The sequence below is a fragment of the Eptesicus fuscus genome, chromosome 9 (assembly GCF_027574615.1).
Source record: "Eptesicus fuscus isolate TK198812 chromosome 9, DD_ASM_mEF_20220401, whole genome shotgun sequence".
Taxonomy (NCBI): Eukaryota; Metazoa; Chordata; class Mammalia; order Chiroptera; family Vespertilionidae; genus Eptesicus; species Eptesicus fuscus.
The window spans coordinates 25085996-25107488 of record NC_072481.1 but is presented as its reverse complement, the minus strand read 5'-3'; the positions used below and the strand labels follow the sequence as shown (position 1 = coordinate 25107488).

The window sequence follows — 21493 nt, the reverse complement described above, 5'->3', positions numbered from 1 at the left end:
ATCTTGGTGTATTGGGACGATGCTCTAACCAACTGAGCTACCCAGCCAGGGCCTCTGTTTTCTTGATCATTTATTTTCCTTATTGATTGATTGAGGTTATTAAGAAGTAGTCGTATTTCGTATATCTTATCCTGATTGTTAGAGAACCTAGCTTTTTTTGGTCAAAACACACAGAAAATGAAACAATACACTGAAAGCTGGCTTAACTAGCAAAAGTCTCAGTACCTGTGAGAAACTGACTAAGCCAATTGTAAGGGAATTTTATTCAGTCATGTTGGTAGGAATGTGGCAATTGGTAGGAATGTGCCTCTTCTAATCACAAGTTTTGTTTTTGGATGGGGAGGGCGGTCAGATACTGTTGGAAGAACATTCACTTGAATTGGTTTATCTTCTACCAATCTGAGTGCCTTCTACATGGACAGCAGAGGGCTGAGTGCTGGGTGTTATACTTGAAATTAGTTGTAAGACATGTATATAAGCAATTACAATATGGACTAGGATGTGCTAAGAATCTTCATCAAAATAAAACATGGCCCCAGGGCAGTTTGGAAGAGAGGGAGACTTGGCTTCTTTAAGCAGTTGGTATGATAGTCCCCTTGTGGATACAGACAGGTAGAAATTTTTTCTGGCAGCTAACCCTCATTTGCTTTTTTCTCTTGGGACTAGTATTAATACATATGTAAGTCAGGTGGTTGTGTCTTGTACCATCCTTTTGGACAGAATGCCAATCTGGGTTGGATAATCACACTTTTTGGTGGAACTGACCTGCTAAACTGCTGTACCAGTCAGTGCTATTGAAGAAGTCAGTCAGCCTGGCCTCTGGAGGTCCTCTTCAACATTTCCATCAAGGATTTGGATGAAGATAGTATAAAAGAGGCTCAATGGAATAGAAAAAGCACCCTATCCATTCAGTTCCTGCTAGGCGTCAGCTAACTTACCTATACAATGTAGATTTCATATCTTGCTTACCTCACAAGATTGTTGTAAGGATCAAATATAATGGATGAAAAGTACCTTGCAAATGATAAAGGACTACATACGGGTCAGATGGTAGTAATGCAAAATCTGTTAAGTGCCACCAAGTTGGAAAGGCTGATTGGTAGACTTATATTGAAACAAGCTTGAAAATGCTTAACAACTTGGAATACCCAAACTCTGGGCCTAAACCAGAAAGCTGAGCAAGTCTTATATTTAGGTTAAAAAATGCAGTTATACAAGTCGAGGCACTAGCATTGCTGACAATGTACTAGTTTCAGTGATTATCAGTGGGGAACACTTGTACTTTCTGAATATATTTTTAAAAAATATATTTTTATTGTTTTCAGAGAGAGAGAGAGAGAGAGAAACATCAATGATGACAGAGAATCATTGATTGGCTGCCTCCTGCACACCCCACACTGGGGATGGAGCCTGCAACCCTGACCAGGAATTGAACCATGTCCTCCTGGTTCATAGGCAGACACTCAACCACTGAGCCATGCTGGCCGGGCTTTTTAAAAAAAAAGTATTTTTATTGATTTCAGAGAGGAGAGGGAAGGGAGGGAGGGGAGAGAGAGAGAGAGAGAGAGAGAGAGAGAGAGAGAGAGAGAAACACATCCATGATGAGAGAATCATTGATTGGATGCCTCCTGCACACCCCCTACTGGGGATGGAGCCCACACCCTGGCATGTGCCCTTGACCGGAATGGAACCTGGGACCCCTCAGTCCACAGGCTGACACTCTTTCCACTGAGCCAAACCAGTTAGGGCACTGGCTGGGCTTTTTATAAATATTTTATTTAAAAAATTTAAAAAATATATATTTTATTGATTTTTTACAGAGAGGAAGGGAGAGGGATAGATAGTTAGAAACATCGATGGGAGAGAAACATCAGCTGCCTCCCACACACCTCCCACTGGGGATGTGCCGCAACCAAGGCACATGCCCTTGACCAGAACCGAACCTGGGACCCCTCAGTCCGCAGGCCGACGCTCTATCCACGGAGCCAAACCAGTCAGGGCGGGCTATAAATATTTTTTAAAAATCCATTCTGGAAAGCATTAATAGAAATACTCTCTAGGTGCTAAACAATCATTCTGAAGGCTGTATTGGTGGTCAGTATTGCACTGTAGGTGCCAGACATTTGATGGATGTTGAAAAGCTCAAATGCATATAAAAGAGAGTGACCAATAGAGAAAAGGCATTTGAAAATACAAGGCTGTACTGTCTAATATAGTAACCATAGCCACATTTGGTATTTAAAATTCAAAATGCAGTTCCTTAGTCACACTAGCAACATTTCAAGTGCTCAATCCACATTGGCTACTATATTGACCAGTACAGATTAGAACAATTCTGTCATCATAGAATGTTCTACTGGGCATCACTGAAGGAATGGTTGAAGAAACTGAGTATGTTTAATGTGGAGCCAAGAAAAGATTTAGTGGATAACAAAGACTGCAATCAAGGGTGTCATGAAAGAGAAGACTACTCCTGTGTTCAACTATAAGCTCAGGGAGTATGATTTTTTTTTTTTTTTGGCTGAAAAAGAGAATCTTAAAGTTTTACTAAAGTGGAAATGGCTCTGTTTTGAGATAGTGAACTCTTTCTTGAAACTACTGAAGTTATGCTGTATGTCCATCAGATGCTGTATAGTGGATCCTCTTTAGGTGAGAGTTGGACTAGATCTCTAAAGATGTGTCCTACCTGTAACTTCTAGATTCAGACAGAACCAAGTCCCAGACCTGCATGAACATGCTTTCCCTTCATAACTTGGAAGACCAGTACCACCACCACCATCCCCACTTTAAGAGGAAGATCCTCTTTTCTCAGCTGTCCAATTCTAAAACCTGACAGTCAAGGGTGAAAATTCCTCCAGCTTTCTCGAAACGTTTGGTGATAGCATTTACCTTGATCTGCTTTCATTGTGTATTCCTTTGGTCTCTGTCGGGGGATGCAATGTTCTCTAGGGGGATGGAATTCCTGGAGTAGGTTTTGACTAGGTGGGAAGGAGGGGAAATTGAGTCATGTTGAGTTTGAAGTGGCAGCAGTATCCTCTGTCAGTGATTCGCTGAAGAAAGATGTTCTCCCTGCTGGAATGAACTAGACTAGAATACACTCTCAGGACTGCCTTGTTTGAGGTTTGCCCTCAAACTGAACGGCTCCTCCTCCATACCTTTGCATTTCCCAACCAATCCATCCAACGACCAGCTCAGACAACAGCTTCTTGTAGACTTTCTCACCCTCTCAACTCCCGAGCGTTATAGTCTGTATCTTTGACCTTCCCACTCGTATCTCGTACCGAGACTACTTACGCTGTTAATCTTCGAACAACTGGAGGGAAGCAGGCAGGGTCAGGGTCGGTTCCAGTTTTGTGTCCCAGGACTTCGCAGACATCAATCCATGTTGGTTTGGGCGAGTACAATTGTACCGGAGGGACAATCAATCCTTCCAAATGCCCAAAGAGCATCTCTCGTTGCGACGGCCTCCGGAGCTCCAAGGAAGCCAGGAGAGCGGTGAGGAACACTGTGCGTGGCTGGGCAGGACGAGGTGCGGGCTGGGGCGGAGAGCAGAAGGCTCGGCCGGCGGGGCCACCCTCCTCGTGACTCCTCCTCCCCCCTCCTCTGTTCCGAGTCAGGGAGTCAGGTGATTCCGGGCACGTGATGGGCACCACCTACCCTGCTGCTCCCGAATGGCAGCGTGTGCAGCCAATGAGCGGCCGGCCTCGGAGCGGAGCCAATGAGGGCCGGGAGGGGGGGGGCGGGCCGCACGGCGGTGGCGGCTGCCGGGGGCGGCGGCGGCGGCGGGGTACTGGGGAGGCGGCGGCCTGGCTTGGCCTGGCCTGGCCTGGCCTGTCAGGGCGCGGGTGTCGGCGGCCTAGCACCATGTCCCTGCAGTACGGGGCGGAAGAGACGCCCCTTGCCGGCAGTTACGGCGCGGCGGATTCGTTCCCGAAGGACTTCGGCTACGGCGTGGAGGAGGAGGAAGAGGAGGCGGCAGTTGCGGGCGGCGGGGTTGGGGCGGGGGCTGGCGGAGGCTGTGGCCCGGGGGGCGCTGACAGCTCCAAGCCGAGGATTCTGCTCATGGGGCTCCGGCGCAGCGGCAAGTCCTCCATCCAGAAGGTGAGTGGGGCCGCGCCGCGTCCCTGCGCCCCTCCCCGGGGACGCGGGTGGCCGCCGCGCGGGAGAGGCCCCCCGAAGAGGGCGGCGGCCGGGCTGGCCGCAGGGCTGTCCCACCGCACGTTTCCTCTGAGGAGCAGAGACCCCGGCGCGGCCCGCGCGAGGACCCCGGTCTGTGAGTCCACGCCCCAGTCTGCTGAGGCCGAGTGCGTCCCGCGGGCGAAACTGGCTGGCGGGAGGCAGGTGCCCGTGGCACCGCCTGGGACCTCCGCCTCCTGGGAACCGGCCCCTGCGCCTTTCACGAAACTGACCTCCTCCCCAGTTCCACTTGGAGAACTTCGCGGACTCCCTCCCCTCCCCGTTTTTGTGTCTTCCACTCACTCCAGGTGACCTGAGTTTGCAGGGCTTCCCAGGTGAGCCCCAGGGAGCAGCGTCAGAAAGAGTTGCGATTGAGTCACGGCCATTGTTTTGCTCTTGTTACTAACACGAAGGCTATCTTACTGTAACATTGGGGGCTGTTATTCCACTTATTTTAGTACCTGTGGCTTGGCGGGTATAATTGCTGGTGGGATTGCCCCTGACTGCGTGGTTAGGAATATTTGCAGGCCTTTGCCAGTGCGTTTGCTTCCACTTAGGATCTGTCAGGACGAAGGGAGGGCTGTGCACTTTTTCCTAAGGGAAGTCCAGAGAGGCACGGTGACCTGGTCGTAAAAGGCCAGGTACCTGCTCTTTTGCCCTTTCCACTCGGTTGCAAAGGTCTATCCAAAATAAACCTTTCTGTGATAATTTGCAGACATTTGTTTTTGAAAAGTAGTCATCTTCCCAATTTACTGGATTGCTTGTTTTCCACCTCTACAGCAAAATCAGGGTGCATTTATGGTAGGTATTTAGCAAACCAATCTTAATCCTTTTCGTATTAATACGTATTACTGACTAAATCTTGGGAGTGACTGTCCATTTTCCTCTTTTAGAAAATAACAGTGAAAGGCAAATTAGTTTTGGGTTAGAGTTGTATGGATTGCGATTATTGTGATTCTTAACAATTGTCTTTACCATTTCTTTTCTCATGGGTTTTCCCTGTCTATTACTCCGGTATCCCGCATATATCACTTTCTACTTGGTATAATTACTGTCTTTGTTTTATTTCTTCCACAGGACTGCAAACTCAGTGAGGGCAGGGTTCTGTCATTTTCCATTTCTGACTATCTTAGAGCCTAATGTAGGCATTCCAATAAGTGGGGATCAGGTTCTTTAAATTATGTTAATTCAGGGTAGATTTTTTAACTTTTGATACAAAGTTGAATAGTCACAAAATTGTCTTTCTTTTAACAGGTGGTGTTTCATAAAATGTCACCCAACGAAACCCTCTTTTTGGAAAGTACCAACAAGATTTATAAAGATGACATTTCTAATAGTTCCTTTGTGAATTTCCAAATATGGGATTTTCCTGGGCAAATGGACTTTTTTGACCCAACTTTTGACTACGAGATGATCTTCAGGGGAACAGGAGCATTGATATATGTCATTGATGCACAGGTAGTTGGGAATAATTGTTTATTTCTCTTCTCTGGTGGCAAAAGATGCAGAAACAAGGCAGAGTGGTTTATCTTCTTTGTCATGTGCTTCTTGCTGCTTATTTTTTTGCCAGTAGATTCCTAGCAGTACAAGAGATGCAAGTGTGAAGGTGCTTTGGGAGCAAGCACAGTCCAGAATAGCAGATGATTAGGAGATGTGGTTTATATCCTTGAGTTCTAGTTCATGAGCAGTTTTCCACTTTTATTTGTTAATAGTAGATATTGCTGTACTTCATTAATTACTGCAATAATGATGTCACTCACTGAAAAGATCTCATCAGTGCCCATAATGTAAGAATATGGGAACTGAGAAATATTAAAGTGAGTAGTTTCCTTAATTGTCCCAATTGAGTTTAGCATAACAAGCATTTATTAAGGGGCTGGCAGTGGTGGGCCCTCAGAAAATGGGACATGTCTCCCCTTAAGAAGCTTGCTTTTTATAGGAGGGCATTAGTGAGGAGTGCTTTCTGCGTGACAGGCTGTGGAATGGGTGCTTTCGCAGACCTGATTTATCGTTTACATACTCGGAGGAATGTGCTGTAGTTCCAGTTTTATGGATGAGTAAACTGAGACCACGGTCTTTAAGCAACCTGCTTAAAGTCATACATCTAATAATTGGCAGAGCTGGGATTACTTTAAAAAGTCTATTGAGAAGAAATGTCCATTTCCTTTTTTATTTCCTTATATTATCAGTATCAAAAATGACAACATTTACTTGGTAATTGAATTTTTTAATCTTAGATTAAAGATCTATTGAGTGGTAAAGTTTTGAGTATGAATAGTTAGGATAATATATTTTCTATGGTTGGGGAAAGAGGTGTTTTGAGGCTTTCTTAACTCATTACTTGACTTTTATAAGATTTCTTTTAAAAAAACTATTTTTTTCTGACTTACAGGATGACTACATGGAGGCTTTAACAAGACTTCACATTACTGTTTCTAAAGCCTACAAAGTTAACCCAGACATGAATTTTGAGGTTTTTATTCACAAAGTTGATGGTCTGTCTGATGATCACAAAATAGAAACACAGAGGGACATTCATCAAAGGGCCAATGATGACCTTGCAGATGCTGGGCTAGAAAAACTCCACCTTAGGTAACAACAACATGTGTGTTTGATCTGGGAGTCCTGAAAAATGTGTCAGTGTATTCCCATCTCTGTCATTACAGACACAAAGCTTTCTGTTACCAGTATATCCTCCCCAATTCTATAATGTTTTTGATCTTTTCTTGGTTGAATTTAAGCAGTTTTGGGAACCTGATGTTATTGAGAAGTTACTTTCCCTCTTTTTTCTTTTTTTTTTTGCATTTTCCTGGAGGTTGAAGTCATGTGAAGTCTTTCTTTTACAGATTCATCCCAAGAGACTAGAGTCAGGCTTTTTCCTCATGGCATAAAACTGTTTTGGGACTCCCTTCTCTTGGTTTCATCTCTCTCTTTTTTTTTTTCGTCTTACCGCAGTTCAAGGACTCTCTGTCACATTTGCTATAGATCTCTGTAGCTTGAGTTTTTACAGTATTTTTCTTAGTAGAAGAGCCTTTTATACATTCAAGTGTGGACTCTAATGTATCTTGTTCATATTTTTTAAAACACTGTATGCTTTTATGAAACTAAGGTTTGGATTAGGTGGGTTAATCCTATAAATCTGCTTAGGGCTGTAATTAAGTTTGAAGAACTGCTGATTCTTAATTAAAGACCATTAAGAAATTATTAACATTTTTTGTGCTATAGGTAGAAATGAGTAATAAAAAGTTCCCAAGAAAATGTCCTCTCGATGATATAAACAGCTGCTGTTATAAGCAGCTTAAACGGGAAGCAGGGGAGAGATTCAAGTGTCGCTATTTCCTTATCCTTGGTCTGTTACAGTGACTTCCTTATGGGCTCAAGCCACCCCTGTCCTGAAATACTCACTAGGGCCTCAGACTCCAGGGTCTTTCAGTTCTTCTTCTAGAAAATCTTATAGAAAAATCTCATTGAGCTCTAGTTTACCTAGATTAAAAATTTTAAATATTTATAAGTAATTTATGTATTTAAAAAATAAACAATATTTGTAAGAGAAAGTGACAGTCTCCCCAATCATTTTTTGGGAATCCACTATTAATAGTGGATTTTAAGCCATGATTGTTTTGTGTTCCCCAATGCCCATAGGAATCCTAATCTTCTACACCAGTGGTTGGCTAACTGCGGCTCGCGAGCCACATGCGGCTCTTTGGCCCCTTGAGTGTGGCTCTTCCACAAAATACCACGTGCGGGCGCGCATGTACAGTGCGATTGAAACTTCGTGGCCCATGCGCAGAAGTCGGTTTTTGGCTCTCAAATATCAATCGTTGTACTGTTGATATTTGGCTCTGTTGACTAATGAGTTTGCCGACCACTGCTCTACACCATGGCTGTGTCCCTTTACAGAGCATCCCATCCAAGTGGTACATACTATCCCTTTCCCCAGTGCTTTATAGGGCTCTAGGCCTTGTTAACCTCACAATTCTGCATCAAGCTTTTAATAATTACTTGCAGGCTTGTGGATGAGGCACCATTTGATTTCTGGTTTCCAGAAACTTGGCGGTCTAAAATGCCCTGTTCTCCCTGTCCCTGTCCACCTCCAAGCCTCACTGCCCCTGCAGGACCTTCTCACATTGCTAATCTTTTTGACTAAAGGAAACACTAAAATATTCTGTGTCTTCATTGCCTTTGGGGGGGTCATCTTGGCCTCACCTATTCCATTGCTCTCACGTCAAGAGTAGAACCCCATCTTGTTAAGCTCTTAGGTCAGCTCCTTGAAAGTATCTTTAAATTACCTGTCAAGTATGATACACGCAGTTCTGTGTTTCTGGCTTTGCAGTATGTACTTATAAATGTGTCATGGATACAACTCTATAATGAAGATTATACTCACTGAGTGAAAAAGCAGGTAGGATTGTCCACACTGTTTAAATTGTTAAAGGCATCTCTCTCTCACTCTCAAATATGTGTTTCACTAAATTTATAGATGTTACTTCTCCACCGCACATCCTTTTAGGCTTCCATTCTCTCTGAGGCCCCAGCTGCCATCCTTCCTAATATGTTACTTACATACTTTCTAAGCATCAGTTGTATCCATTTATTTATTCAGATATCCATGAGCACTGTTTAGGGCAGTGGGCTTGCAGCTGACAAAATCTCTATCCTCATGGAGCTTACATTCTGATGAATGAGACAGCTCAAAAGCACTTATAAATAAATGTATAGTGTAATTTTAAGTTCTTGTCAGTGCCTTGAAGAAAAATTAGGGAAAGCAGTGGTGCACAGGTACTATTTTAGGTAGGGGGATCAGGAAAGAACTTTCTGAGGAGGTGACATTTTGGTCGAGTCCTGAATTATATACTTACTAGAGGCCTGGTGCATGAAATTTATGCCCGTGGGGGTGTCCCTCAGCCCGGCCTGCACCCTCTCCAATCTGGGACCCCTTGGGGGATGTCCAACTGCCGGTTTAGGCCCGATCCCACAGAACATCCCTCACCATCTGGGACTGCTGGCTCCTAACCGCTCGCCTGCCTGCCTGCCTGATCGCCCCCTAACTGCTCCCCTGCCAGCCTGATTGATGCCTAACTTCTCCCCTGCCGGCCTGACCACCCCCAACTGCCCTCCCCTGCTGGCCTGATCTCACCCCCAACTACCCTCCTCAGCAGGCCTGGTTGCCCCCAACTTCCCTCCCCTGCTGGTCTGATCTCGCCCCCAACTGCCCTACCCAGCCGGCCTGGTCGCACCTAACTGCCCTCCCCTGCTGACTTGGTCGCCCCCAACTGCCCTCCCTGCCAGCCTGGTCCCCCTCCCCTGCCGGCCTGATGGCCCACAACTGTCCTCCCCTACTGGCCTGTTTGCTCCCAACTGCCCTCGCCTGCTGGCCTGATCGTCCACAACTGACCTCCCCTGCTGGCATCTTGTGGTGACCATTTGTGGCGGCCATCTTGTGATGATGTCTTGCGACGCCACCTAGGCTTTTATTATATAGGATTTGCTAAATGTCACCTATCTCCTCTAAGCTTTCTCTTGACTTTTGTCAATTATGAGCTTAAGAAACTAAGCTTTGTGGATCAAATTGCAAGGGCTTAGGTGAATATTCAAGTTTCTGCATCTTAAAATGCTTTCCTGGGTAGTACCTCAAATGCCTTGTGTATAAATGCAATAAAGGGGATGGATGCAGGTGGGGACACTGCATTTGTCATCTTGAACTATGGGAATGGTGGACAAGATAAAAAGCTTTTATTTGAATTTACTGAAATAAAATGTTAAGTAACTTGAAATTTTGTGTATTATGATCATTGTTACCAAACTTGAGATTTTTCAAATTAATCAAACTGTATTGTTTTTCAGCTTTTATTTGACTAGTATCTATGACCATTCAATATTTGAAGCCTTTAGTAAGGTGGTACAGAAACTCATTCCACAACTGCCGACTTTGGAAAACCTATTAAATATTTTTATATCAGTAAGTGAGCTATTTAATTCACTATAGTTTTGATTTCATTTTCATTGAACATATTTGTATTATCAAATTCTCCAAAAAATGGCTTGAATCGAGTTGAAAGACTAACGACGCACTTAATAGATAACAAATAAAAACATTAAAAATGGCTTGAGTTATTTTCTGAGTTCTTTCCTTAGAACTTACCCTTTTTATCTTAAAATGAATTGATGAAAAATTTCCTCATGCTTTTTAAATTAAAAAATATCTTCATGATGTCTGTTTCCTGAAACAAGTAACTGGAAAAGACTGGGTTTTGGGAATTTGGCTTAGTTTATTTCTCTGCATTAACGGAGGTCGCATTGAAAAATTGATCTTTTCGTTTTCTTGCTAACCTTAGTATCATTTTACATTCACGTATTTTGAGGATCCAGCTTAAAGGGGGTGGAGATAGAAGGGGGTCCTAATATGAGGTGACAGGAGAAAATTCGACTTTGGGTGGTGGGCACATGGTGCAATATACAGATCTTGTAACATAGACATCCACTCCTGTAATCTATATGTTCATGTTGACTAATGTCACCCTCAGTGTCACCCCAATCAATTTAGTAAATAAAAAAAAAGGATATCCCTCTAATAAACTTAGTATTTTTCGTTATATTTTCTAAACATTACTTTGAAGGGCTCAGTGTGTAGTGATCTCGAGTTCTTTTGGGCTTTTGGGTTATGTTAGATGTTGACATCTGATATAACTAATATTTTATGTTTTGCTAATGGTCATGTACAGCCTTTCTGGTGGCAGGGTCGTTCAGATCAGAGACTGATTATTGTAACCAGAAAGGGTTATTGAAAATGTAGCATGGCTTGATTTTTGGAGGATTTCTTTGTTTTGTTAATTTTATTTATGATGTCTTAGAAAATAATTCATTCAAGTGAAAAGGAGAGAGAGAAAACAAACTTGACTGACTGATGCGATGAGGTCAGTAAGTCAGCAGAGAAATAAGTTCACTTTTATTCTTGGATAACAGAAGTGCCACTTTCCCCAGTACTATTTAGTTATTTTGGAATTGAGTTATGTCATTAAAAATGTCCTTGGAGAGTTCATCAATAATTCAAGATCTTTGATAAGTTGCAAATTGTAATTCTTAAAAAAAACTGAACACTTCCTCCATTTTGTTTTTCCAAGAATTCAGGTATTGAAAAAGCTTTTCTCTTTGATGTTGTCAGCAAAATCTACATTGCAACAGACAGTTCTCCTGTGGATATGCAATCTTATGAACTTTGCTGTGACATGATTGATGTTGTAATTGATGTGTCTTGTATATATGGGTAAGTTATGTACATATTTCTGTAAGATCTCCGGTGGAAAACTACTAGTTTGATTTGTCAGGGGGATTAATTTGTGAGGCCTCCAGCTAGTATTGTCTGAAGTGGACTCGTTCTGACCATAGTGCTGCAGCTTGGAGCATGATTTCTCAGTAGGTGGGCTGCTGGATTTTACTTCTTCAGAGAGAATGAACAAGAATGGTTGAAAAAGTGTGACTGGGGCCAGACTTCCTCCGGCCGTTATTTGAGGGGTTTTGCACTGCGTCTTCTCATTTAGGGAACTTAGCTAGATAAAAAAAAAACTAGATTAATTTATTTAAAACATTTTGAGTAACGTTCCTAATTTAACCTTAGGCTTTGTGGAATGAGGGATCCTTAAGGAAGTTGGAATTTTGAATGTCAGAAGGATTTATACATATAAAAATTTGACCTATATATCTGAGTTTCTGTAAAAGTAAATCTCTAAATTACAAACTCTTCCTTTATGTAAATTCACCAAACTATATAGAAATGTATAAAAGCCAGTAAAGATGTGATTTTGTACATTATTCCAGAGGGATGAGTGAAAACTGGTGAATTACTGGTATTTTAAAAGCCAAAAACCTCTGTTGCCTCTGATAGCCCTGATTCCCTAATACAGTGATTTTCACCAGGTGTGCTGTGGCAGGCACACTGATGGCTGCAAAAATTTTTATTTTATTTAAAAAATATATTTTTATTGATTTCAGAGAGGAATGGAGAGGGAGAAAGAGATAGAAACATCAATGATGAGAGAATCATTGATCAGCTGCCTACTGCATGGCCCCTACTGGGGATCAAGCCTACAACCTAGGCATGTGCCCTGACCGGAAATTGAACTGTGATCTCCTGGTTCATAGGTCGACCCTCATCCATTGAGCTACGCTGGCCAGGCTGCAAAAATTTTAGAATGTGTAATACCTGATGGTTTAGTCAGGGGCACTCACCTCTTTTCCCTCTGATTGTCAAGTGAAAAAAAAACCCACGATAACAGCCAGTACCACAACAGCCATCCGGTGTGAATGAATCAAAATTATACCTTTTTTTTTTTTTATTGTCAGATCGTCAAAAAATATAATACATTTTTTGGTGTACTGCAGAATTTTAGTAATTAGTTTCTGTGTGACATGAAATGAAAAAGTTTGAAAATCGCTGCCCTAATATGTTAACACCAGCACTCCCAACACACTTTCTGATGCTATAACATTGCCTTTGCTTTCTGATACCTGTGTTCTGTATCTTGATCTCTGCTCCATCTAAACTCCTCTTTCATTTCTCTGTTCCTACCCTTGACCTTGGTCTTTCTGCCTAATTTGTCAGTGTCTTTCTCCAACTGCCTCTGAGTAGGAAAATGCATTTGTCTCACCTGTGCTTGTCTCTTCTTGTCTTCCATTTCTATTTTTCACTTTTGTGATTACATGCTCTCCTTTGTTTTGATTCTTTCCATAATGAAATGAGATGTCTGTTTATATTATTCAGTAAGGTTTCATGTTTCCATTTCTAATTTTAAAAAATTGATGACTAGCCCTGGCTGATGTGCCTCAGTTGGTTGGGTATTGTCCCGTGCACCGAAAGGTTGCCAGTTTGATTCTTGGTCAGGGCGCATGCCCGGCTGTGGACTTATTCCCTGGTATGGGGCATGCAGGAGACAGCAGATTGATGTTTTGCTATCACATCGATGTTTCTCTTTCCCTCTTTCCAAGACTCACTTTATAGGCATCAGGATTCCACAGTATCTTTGATAGACTATTTTTTTTTTAAATATATTTTATTGATTTTTTACTGAGAGGAAGGGAGAGGGATAGAGAGTTAGAAACATCGATGAGAGAGAAACATCGACCAGCTGCCTCCTGCACACCCCCTACCAGGGATGTGCCCGCAACCAAGGTACATGCCCTTGACCGGAATCGAACCTGGGACCTTTCAGTCCGCAGACCGACGCTCTATCCACTGAGCCAAACCGGTTTTGGCTATTTTAGTTTTTTTTCCTTACTCTTTTTTCACTAGTGGCAGTTTTCATATTTTGGTCCTTTATTTGCAGACTTTGTCAGTACAGATTAGCATGAGGGAAAATTTACCTAAACTGCTGTATTCCATGCATTTTAGGTAAACAAGATGAAGGTGTGAACGCATGGGATGCTGCATCAAGGTCTGGGAACCCTATACACCTAAACGAGAAACTTCTGTGCAATATATTTAAGCCAGTATTCTTCTTTCTCAAAACACATTTGGGAAACTGGGTGGAAAGACATGTCATTGTGCAAATGAAATGTGACAAAATACTTCGTTGGGAACCCGGTAATGAACAATACTTTCTTTTAAAACAGGTTAAAGGAAGATGGCAGTGGAAGTGCTTATGACAAAGAATCTATGGCAATTATCAAGCTGAATAATACAACTGTCCTTTATTTAAAGGAAGTGACTAAATTTTTGGCACTGGTTTGCATTCTTAGGGAAGAAAGTTTTGAACGAAAAGGTAATGACATTTTTAAAATGCTGTTTTTATGTTAAGATCTCTTGTTATAATTTCTTAGGTTCTTGAAAATGAGAAAATAATACTGCAGTGTTAGACCTGTGATTTTTAACAGGTGTGCCGCAAGGATTTTTAAAACATGCAGTACTGACTACTTAGGGCACTGACCTTCCCTTAGATTGTCAAATAAAAAAATGACAACCGCCAACGGTAGCTGTCTTGTGTGAATGAATCATAATTATACCTATGTATTTTTTCAGATAGGGGAAATATATATTTTTTGGTGTGCTGCAGAATTTTAGTAACTAGTTTATGTGTGCCATGAGATGAAAAAGGTTGAAAATCACTGTGTTAGATGATTAAAAGCTCAAACTACTTTTCTCCCTTCCCTTCCATATATAGTCAGACTTAATCCTTCCTTCGTTTGATCTTCTATATTAAATCAAGATTTTTATTCCAGTCTTTTACTTCAGATCTTTTCATTACCCAACTGCCTGCCGTTTGGCTTCTTCCTGAGCCAGGTACCAGGTTACCTCCTTGCTGCCAGTGGCCTTTTCTCATCTGCAGCTTCTTCGGCCTTCTGAAGCCTCTCCAACCTTGAAGCTTTCTTCTCTCTCTGCTTTCCTAAAGCTGAACCTATGGGTTGTTTTATGTATTTGTTTCTCTGAGGACCTCTCCTGTTTCTTCTGTTTTTCTTTTTCTTGAGTTGTTCCTCAGAGTCAAGTCTTTCTGCTTACTTCTTTTATTCTCCAGGTCCGCTCATCCAAGCCATGGCTTCATTAATCTTCTCTATGTGGTTGGTTGGAAAATTCACATCTGCAGCTCTGATATGGGCCCACGTCCCTGTCCCATGTTTGGAGCTGCTATTAGTAAGACACCTACATTTAAATATTTGATTATTGTCTTACCCAGGTGTCAAAAACTCTTGAACACTTCCCCTTTGTTTCATGGCCTTCCTGGCACCCTACTTCTGTTATTAGTTTTGACATTTTTTTTGGTGTCCAAGCTTAGCTATCTTGTGTGGTGGTATTGCTGAAGGGGCTCTTGCAGATAAGAGGGCATTCATTGTTCTCTTTTTTTCCAGTCTTTTCCTGTATGGCTTACATTGAATTTTCACCAAATCTTATTTGTTTCTTGGCACTGTTTCTTGGATTTTCTTTTTATTTTATTATTATTATTTTAATATATTTTTATTGATTTCAGAGAGGAAGGGAGAGGGAGAGAGAATCATTGATAGGCTGCCTCCTGCACCCCCCCTCCCCCCTCCCCCCACTGGGGTTCAAACCCAAAACCTGGACAAGTCCCTTGACAAGAATCAAACCCGGGACCCTTCAGTCCACAGTCTGATGCGCTATCCACTGAGCCAAACTGGCTAGGGCGGTTATCTTTTTATTTCCACTGTCATAAGACCTCATTCCTCTAGGCTTATGGTGCTGCAGCAACTTCGTACTTGAGATTATGCATTCAACATATACAGGGGTGGGCAAAAGTAGGTTTACAGTTGTGAGTACATGAAAGAGTTGTATTCTTGTATTATTATTTTTAATATATTTTTATTGATTTCAGAGAGGAAGGGATAGGGAGAGAGAATTATATTCTTGTATCATTATTTATTAGTTGTATTATTTTTATATGAATAACTATAAACCTACCTTTGCCCACTTCTGGACATATATAGAAGGCTTGGTATGTATCATCTTTTATTCCAGAGGAAGACTAGAATTCAGAAAATTACTTATGTTATTACTTATGGATCTATAATAGCTATTATTCACTGCAACAAGTCCCTGCTCTTCTCCCTGAGATTTTAATGTTAATTAATATTAAATGATTACTATTTTTTCATTAATGTTAATATTAATGAATTATTTCAGATATGTGTAACTTTTTGGATAAAATAAAAATGTTTGTATTTCTTTGAGCTTAAGAAGTAACACATGACAAATGCATGTATGCCCTGTGTGTCTTCTGTGTTACTTCTCAATTGAAAACCCCTCCTTTGCACTTGTAGTGTTTTATTTTTCCCATGCATGATTTATTTGTTTACTTCACATCTATCTATAAACAGTATAGAGTATAAATGATGTAAAAATGTAAATAGTGTTTCTGCAAAATTGTTTTTGAGATTTATCCATATTGATAACATACAGCTCTATTGAGTTCACTCATTTAAAAAAAATATTTTATTAATTTTAGAGGAAGGGAGAAGACTAGAGAGAAACATCAGTAATGAGAGAGAAATATCATTGATCGGCTGCCTCCTGCAGGCCCCCTACCAGGGATTGAGCCTGCAACCCGGCATGTGCACTGACGGAATCCAACCGTGACCTCCTGTATCAATCAGCCACTGAGCCGTGACGGCCGGGCCAGAACAGCGTCTTTATAAGACATTGCCCTCCAAAGTGGTTTTACCACTTTCACCCGTTAGCATTGTGTGGTAGTTCTTGTCGCTTTATGTCCTTGGTAATACTTGATGTTGTTAGACTGTTTAGTCACTATCAGTCTGGTAGGTGTGAAATAACATCTCATTTGGCTCTAATTTTTACTCCTTTCACTAGTTAGGGCAAGCAATTAATTACCTTTTTATGCCTGATCAGGTTTCTTCTTTGGTGATTTACCTCTTCTCATTCCTTTGCTTTTTTGTACTGATCTTTTTTGTGCTTCTTAGGATTTCTTTATTTTTCTCCATTCTGTTTAAATTTTTTAAAACTCTTGGTTATGGAAATTTTCAGATATACACAAAAGTAGACCAGCACAATGACTCTTCATGTACCCATCTCCCTGCTTCAGTAATCATCAACATAGGGTCACTCTTGTTTTCTGTATATCCTTTTCCCAATGAAATGTTTTTTTTACTCTTTTTTTTGTGAAAACTGTCAAACATATTAAAAAAAGTAGAGAAAATCATGTAATGAACCCTTTTTAATCTGTCACCCAGATTCAACATTATCAAAATTAAAGCCAATCTTATTTCATCTCTCTACTTCTTTCTCTACTAGATTATTTTGAAGCAGATACCTGACATCAAATCACTTTGTATAGATTTCAGCAGATATCTCTAAGAGGTAGTATTCTTTTCTAACATAACAGTATTACTGTTAATACATGTAAACAAATTAATAATGATTTCATAATATCAAATATCAGACCAGTGTTCAACATTTCACAACTGTTAATTTCACAACTGTTAATTTTATTTTACCATTTGCATAGAAGTAAATTTTAATGTAGTTGAACTTATCGAAACTTTTCTAGTTTTTTTTCTGCCTCTGAAGGACCTTCTTAATTTGGCTCTAACCTACTTATTTAGACTTGATTCTCAGTACTTTCTACCAAGAATTCTCTGCTCCTCTCTCCAGTCAGACTAGTTTCTTCCCCATCTTTCACCTGTGCTGTGTTCTGATTGCCAGTTTCCTGCTGTTGTCTTATAATTTTGCTCCTGTTTCCTGCCTAATGAAATCTTACTGGTTTCCCCAAAGTGCTGCTTCATCTCTGAAGTTTCATTGGCTGCTTTTGCCCTGCACTTTGCTTTCCCTCCTTTGGGCTTGTTCACGTTTGGAGTCACTTTGACACCAGATTGTTTTGATTTGTTTGTTGTGTGTCATCTTCCTGTCCCAGTGTCCTTGAGGGGGGCATCATTTCTTTTCTTTCTGCTCTGCCTTCTTAGCGCTGGCTTCTATTCTCAAGGTCACATCATGGTTTGGAATGGCTCCAGGAGCTCTGGCCATTTTATCCATATTCCAGTCATTAAGGAGGAACAGGGGTGAGGAGAGAATATAGCCTCTTTCTTTTTTAAAGGAAACTTCACGGAAATCCCACACACTTACACTTATCTCAGTGGCCAGAATTGGTCATGTGGCCATACATAACTGCAGGGAGGTCTGCGGAGTGCAGTGTTTCAGCTGAGCATCAGTGTGCTTGTATAAAATTGGGGTTCTGGCTCTGAGGTAAAAGAAGGAAAATGGATATTTAGTGGGCAGCTAGCCATTTCTGTCATAAAATAAAACTGTTTGGTTGATCAAAATCTTATTTGTAAGCCAGTTCATGAAACATGAAGAAGGAGCTGCCTTGCCTGAGGTGGGGTACAGGCTGCCTGAAGCTCTGCTGGGGGGCCTCTGGTACCTCCCAAACGCCAGGGCTCTTCTGACCAGTTTGCCAACGATTATTCTAGCAGTTTCCTTCAGTCTTCATTAGCTGCCCCAAAGATGTGTAAAAGGAAAAGTTCGGTAATTAAAAAGTATTTTATTTTCATTTTATATTTTATTGTAAATTTACCTTCCTAACTCCTTTATTTTTATTTTTTTTACCTGTTTACTCCCAGGCCCCAGAGGTAACCAGTGTTAACAATTTGGGCATATGCTTTATTTTCAGTGTAGGGAATTCCTCAGCTGGATGTATGTTTTTAATAAATATAATTTTTTTTTTCTGTCACCAAATGTTTCTTAGTAGATAACTTTACAGTTGACATTCAGGAGGACTGATCTTCTTTTTTCTCCTTGCAGGTTTAATAGACTACAATTTCCATTGTTTCCGAAAAGCTATTCATGAGGTTTTTGAGGTGGGTGTGACTTCTCACAGGGGCTGTGGTCACCAGACCAGTGTCCCCAGCCTGAAAGCATTGGCACACAATGGCACGCCTCGAAATGCCATCTAGCCTGAATTCTAGTGGTCGGGGCTCTGTGCCAGCTTACTCTTCACTCCAGGGTCAGATGCCACGTGCTGCAGGACATGGGAGTTGCCACTTGTGGGAATCTGGTGCCTGTCCCACTAGAGACGAGGGGTAGAGTTTCTCATTTGGATGAAAACCCCTTCAGCCAGTGGTCTACAACCGAATCTACTATTTCTTCTTTTTCAAAAATGACAAGAATTCTAGAGACCACAGAAGTCAAGTGTGTGTTTCTCTTCTTTGGGGTCCTACTTTAAGTGGTTGGGATATTTCGGACCTGGAGATAACACCGCTTACCCATCCTTTCCATGGAATGTTGCCACCATTTACCAGTTGAAAATAATAGAACTGAGTTTTTATATGCTCCACTTAGGTTTTCAGTTGAGTAGTCTCTAAAAATGCTGCCTTGCTTAAGTTCTAACACTGCCTCTCAGATTTCAATTTTGGACATTGCATACCTAAGACCTTTTAAATGCGTTTGCCTGCTAACTCAGAAGACTTGTGGTCTGACTGCAGCAAAGGACATTCCTGTATTTGTTACTGAAGAAATGAGAAAACTTTATGTTGCATCAGATCAAGGGCAAGGTTCAGCAGTGGAAGCACTGAGGAAAATATTTTAAAACAGAAGAAAATTTTTGCAACGGTGTTTGGGGTACCAGATATCTGGGTTCTTTTCTCCTACATATGATAAATGATCATGATCAGTGTAACAAAGGGAATTTTTAAAAAATTGTTTTCCCCACAATCTCCTTCTTCTAGGGGAGAAACTCATTATGTCATTGAAATATTTAACTCATTTTTCTTTAAACTCGATACCAGCAGCTACATACCTTTTATTCTATGCTGTCTAGATTCTTTTAAGTACTGCTGTTTTGTTGACCATGAATGACCCTAAGGCACTGGTCCCCTGGGCGTTGGAGAGCACATGTGTTGTTTAACACTCTTCGTCTTCAGTATTCTGACACCAAGTGTCACCTGTGGTACTTCCTTCGCTTAGCATATTAATTCATAATTTTTTCTTTTTGTTGTTGGTTGATACCCTTTTGTTGATTTAAACTTACACATTATTTTTACTTCACATGCCCAGTAGTCATTTATTCCAAAGCCACTGGACCACTTGAGTACATACGTGCCACTGTTGAATGAAATGTGTATATTCAGGTCTTTAAACCTAACAGTGCGACTTGGAGTGCTTCCTGCAGATGACTGACTGCTGAGTATTTACATGGACCATGGTGATATCCAACAGAAAAGTGCTTTTATATTTATAGATTATTTCATTGAACTATATAAAATGGGTATCAATAAATGTATTTACACCAAAATCAGTTTTTTTATTTGCCTAAGGTATGAGAGGGTGGGGTGATAGAACATTGGGTTGTCCCACTCTGTCATTTTATCATCCATTTTCTTTCCTTTGCTGCCTCACATGGTTAACATGCCTATGTTTCAGGACTTCAAGTTCTATCCTGATGCAGGAATTTCCTATCTTGTGTCCAGACATCTCTCCTGGGCTGTTTCTACTTAGGATAGGAGATCTAGGCTCAGGTGAAAATGGTTTTTTGTGGTGTTTTATACCAACAGATTTCATGATGGGGAATATCCAGGGCTTGGCATAATTGATGTATTATATTCAAGCTATGACGGAGATGAATTAAGCAGGACGCCATATAACAAATGTGCGCTGCCCTAGCTGGTTTTCCTCAGTGGTTAGAGCAGCGGTTTGCAGACTGGAGGGTCTTGGGTTCAATTCCAGTCAAGTGCATGTACCTCGGTTGCAGTCTCAATGCCCAGCCCTGGTTGGTGTGTGCCAGAGGCAACCAATCGATGTGTCTCATATCAATGTTTCTCTCTGTCTCTCCCCTCCCTTCCACTCTTTCTAAAAATCAATGGAAAACATATCCTTGGGTGAGGGTTAACAACAACAACAACAAACTTGTACTGATTCCAGCTTGTGATTCATTTCTTCCAGTTCCTGAGATATTCATTACTGACTTTTATATGTCAGTTAAATCAATGTTTATCTATATAGATGCTCATATAGTTAGGCTGGGTCTAAATGGTTTGGAGTAAAGAGTATACATTAGCTTATTAAAAGGGAGGGGAGTCAAATGATCTTTACTTCCATAATTGGGCTACCTTAGAAGTTCAGTTTTGAAACTCTGAAATAGAAATCACAGAAATAGCCCAGGCAGATATGGCTCAGTTGGGCCGTCCTGTGCACCAAATGGTTGCTAGTTTGATTCCCGGTCATACCTGGGTTACAGGCTCGATCCCCAGTGGGAGCGTGCAGGAGGCAACCAGTCTCTATTTTGCCTCACATTGATGTTTCTCTCCTCCCTTTCTCTAAATATCAAGTTAAGAATTTAAATTAAAAAAAAAAAGTCACAAAGTGAAAAACAACCATAAGTCCTATGTTCTTTTTCAAATTATGGAAACTAAATCCAGAGGATTACATAGCCTTGTCCAGGGTTATGGATGGTGTGACCATATGAATTACTCCAGACATGGTACTGTTGAGAGTGTTGACACTGCAATAGGTCTAAAGTGCACTGTCATAAGTAAACCAAGGGTGGCCAGCCTTGTCATAGACCTAGTTGGTAGCCAGCTGGGGCCTTTGCTTCAGATCTGGCAGCCCATTTAGCCTTAAGCTCCCATTGGTTAAGTGGAGGTAATGTCTCTAGATGAGTGTAACATGGCACATAGATGCCCAAGCAATATTTCTTCCCCACTACTATGGAAAATTATAAATTCAGAGAGTGATTAAGGAGAAAAGGTGAAATAGAAAATAAAGTCAATGAGGAAAGGGGACAACTCAGGAAAAGGGGAATGGAAGAATCATATTGAACTATTAAGGATTTGCCCGATGTGCACCCGAGGGATGTTTATGTGTGCCAGG

The 21493-nt window shown here is 41.3% G+C and overlaps 1 protein-coding gene across 4 annotated transcripts; it reads left to right on the top strand.

Annotated features, from left to right (window-relative positions):
- Nucleotides 1-3770: 3770 nt before the first annotated feature.
- RRAGC (Ras related GTP binding C) lies at nt 3771-19919 on the top strand. Of its 4 annotated transcripts, none has more exons than XR_008557132.1 (8): nt 3771-4101; nt 5431-5634; nt 6569-6768; nt 10021-10135; nt 11298-11440; nt 13783-13931; nt 17966-18154; nt 18431-18495. XR_008557132.1 is itself a non-coding variant. In XM_054721580.1 (8 exons), exons 1-8 carry the CDS (start codon nt 3865-3867, stop codon nt 18710-18712), a joined length of 1185 nt encoding a protein of 394 aa, XP_054577555.1. In that variant the 5' UTR covers nt 3771-3864; the 3' UTR covers nt 18713-19919. The 4 variants fall into 4 exon arrangements, 3 of the variants coding, with proteins under 3 accessions (XP_054577555.1, XP_008149380.1, XP_054577556.1); XM_054721580.1 differs by lacking the exon at nt 17966-18154 and adding an exon at nt 18632-19919 and having other exon boundaries at nt 18431-18486; XM_008151158.3 differs by lacking the exon at nt 17966-18154 and having other exon boundaries at nt 3772-4101; nt 18431-18719.
- Nucleotides 19920-21493: the final 1574 nt, after the last annotated feature.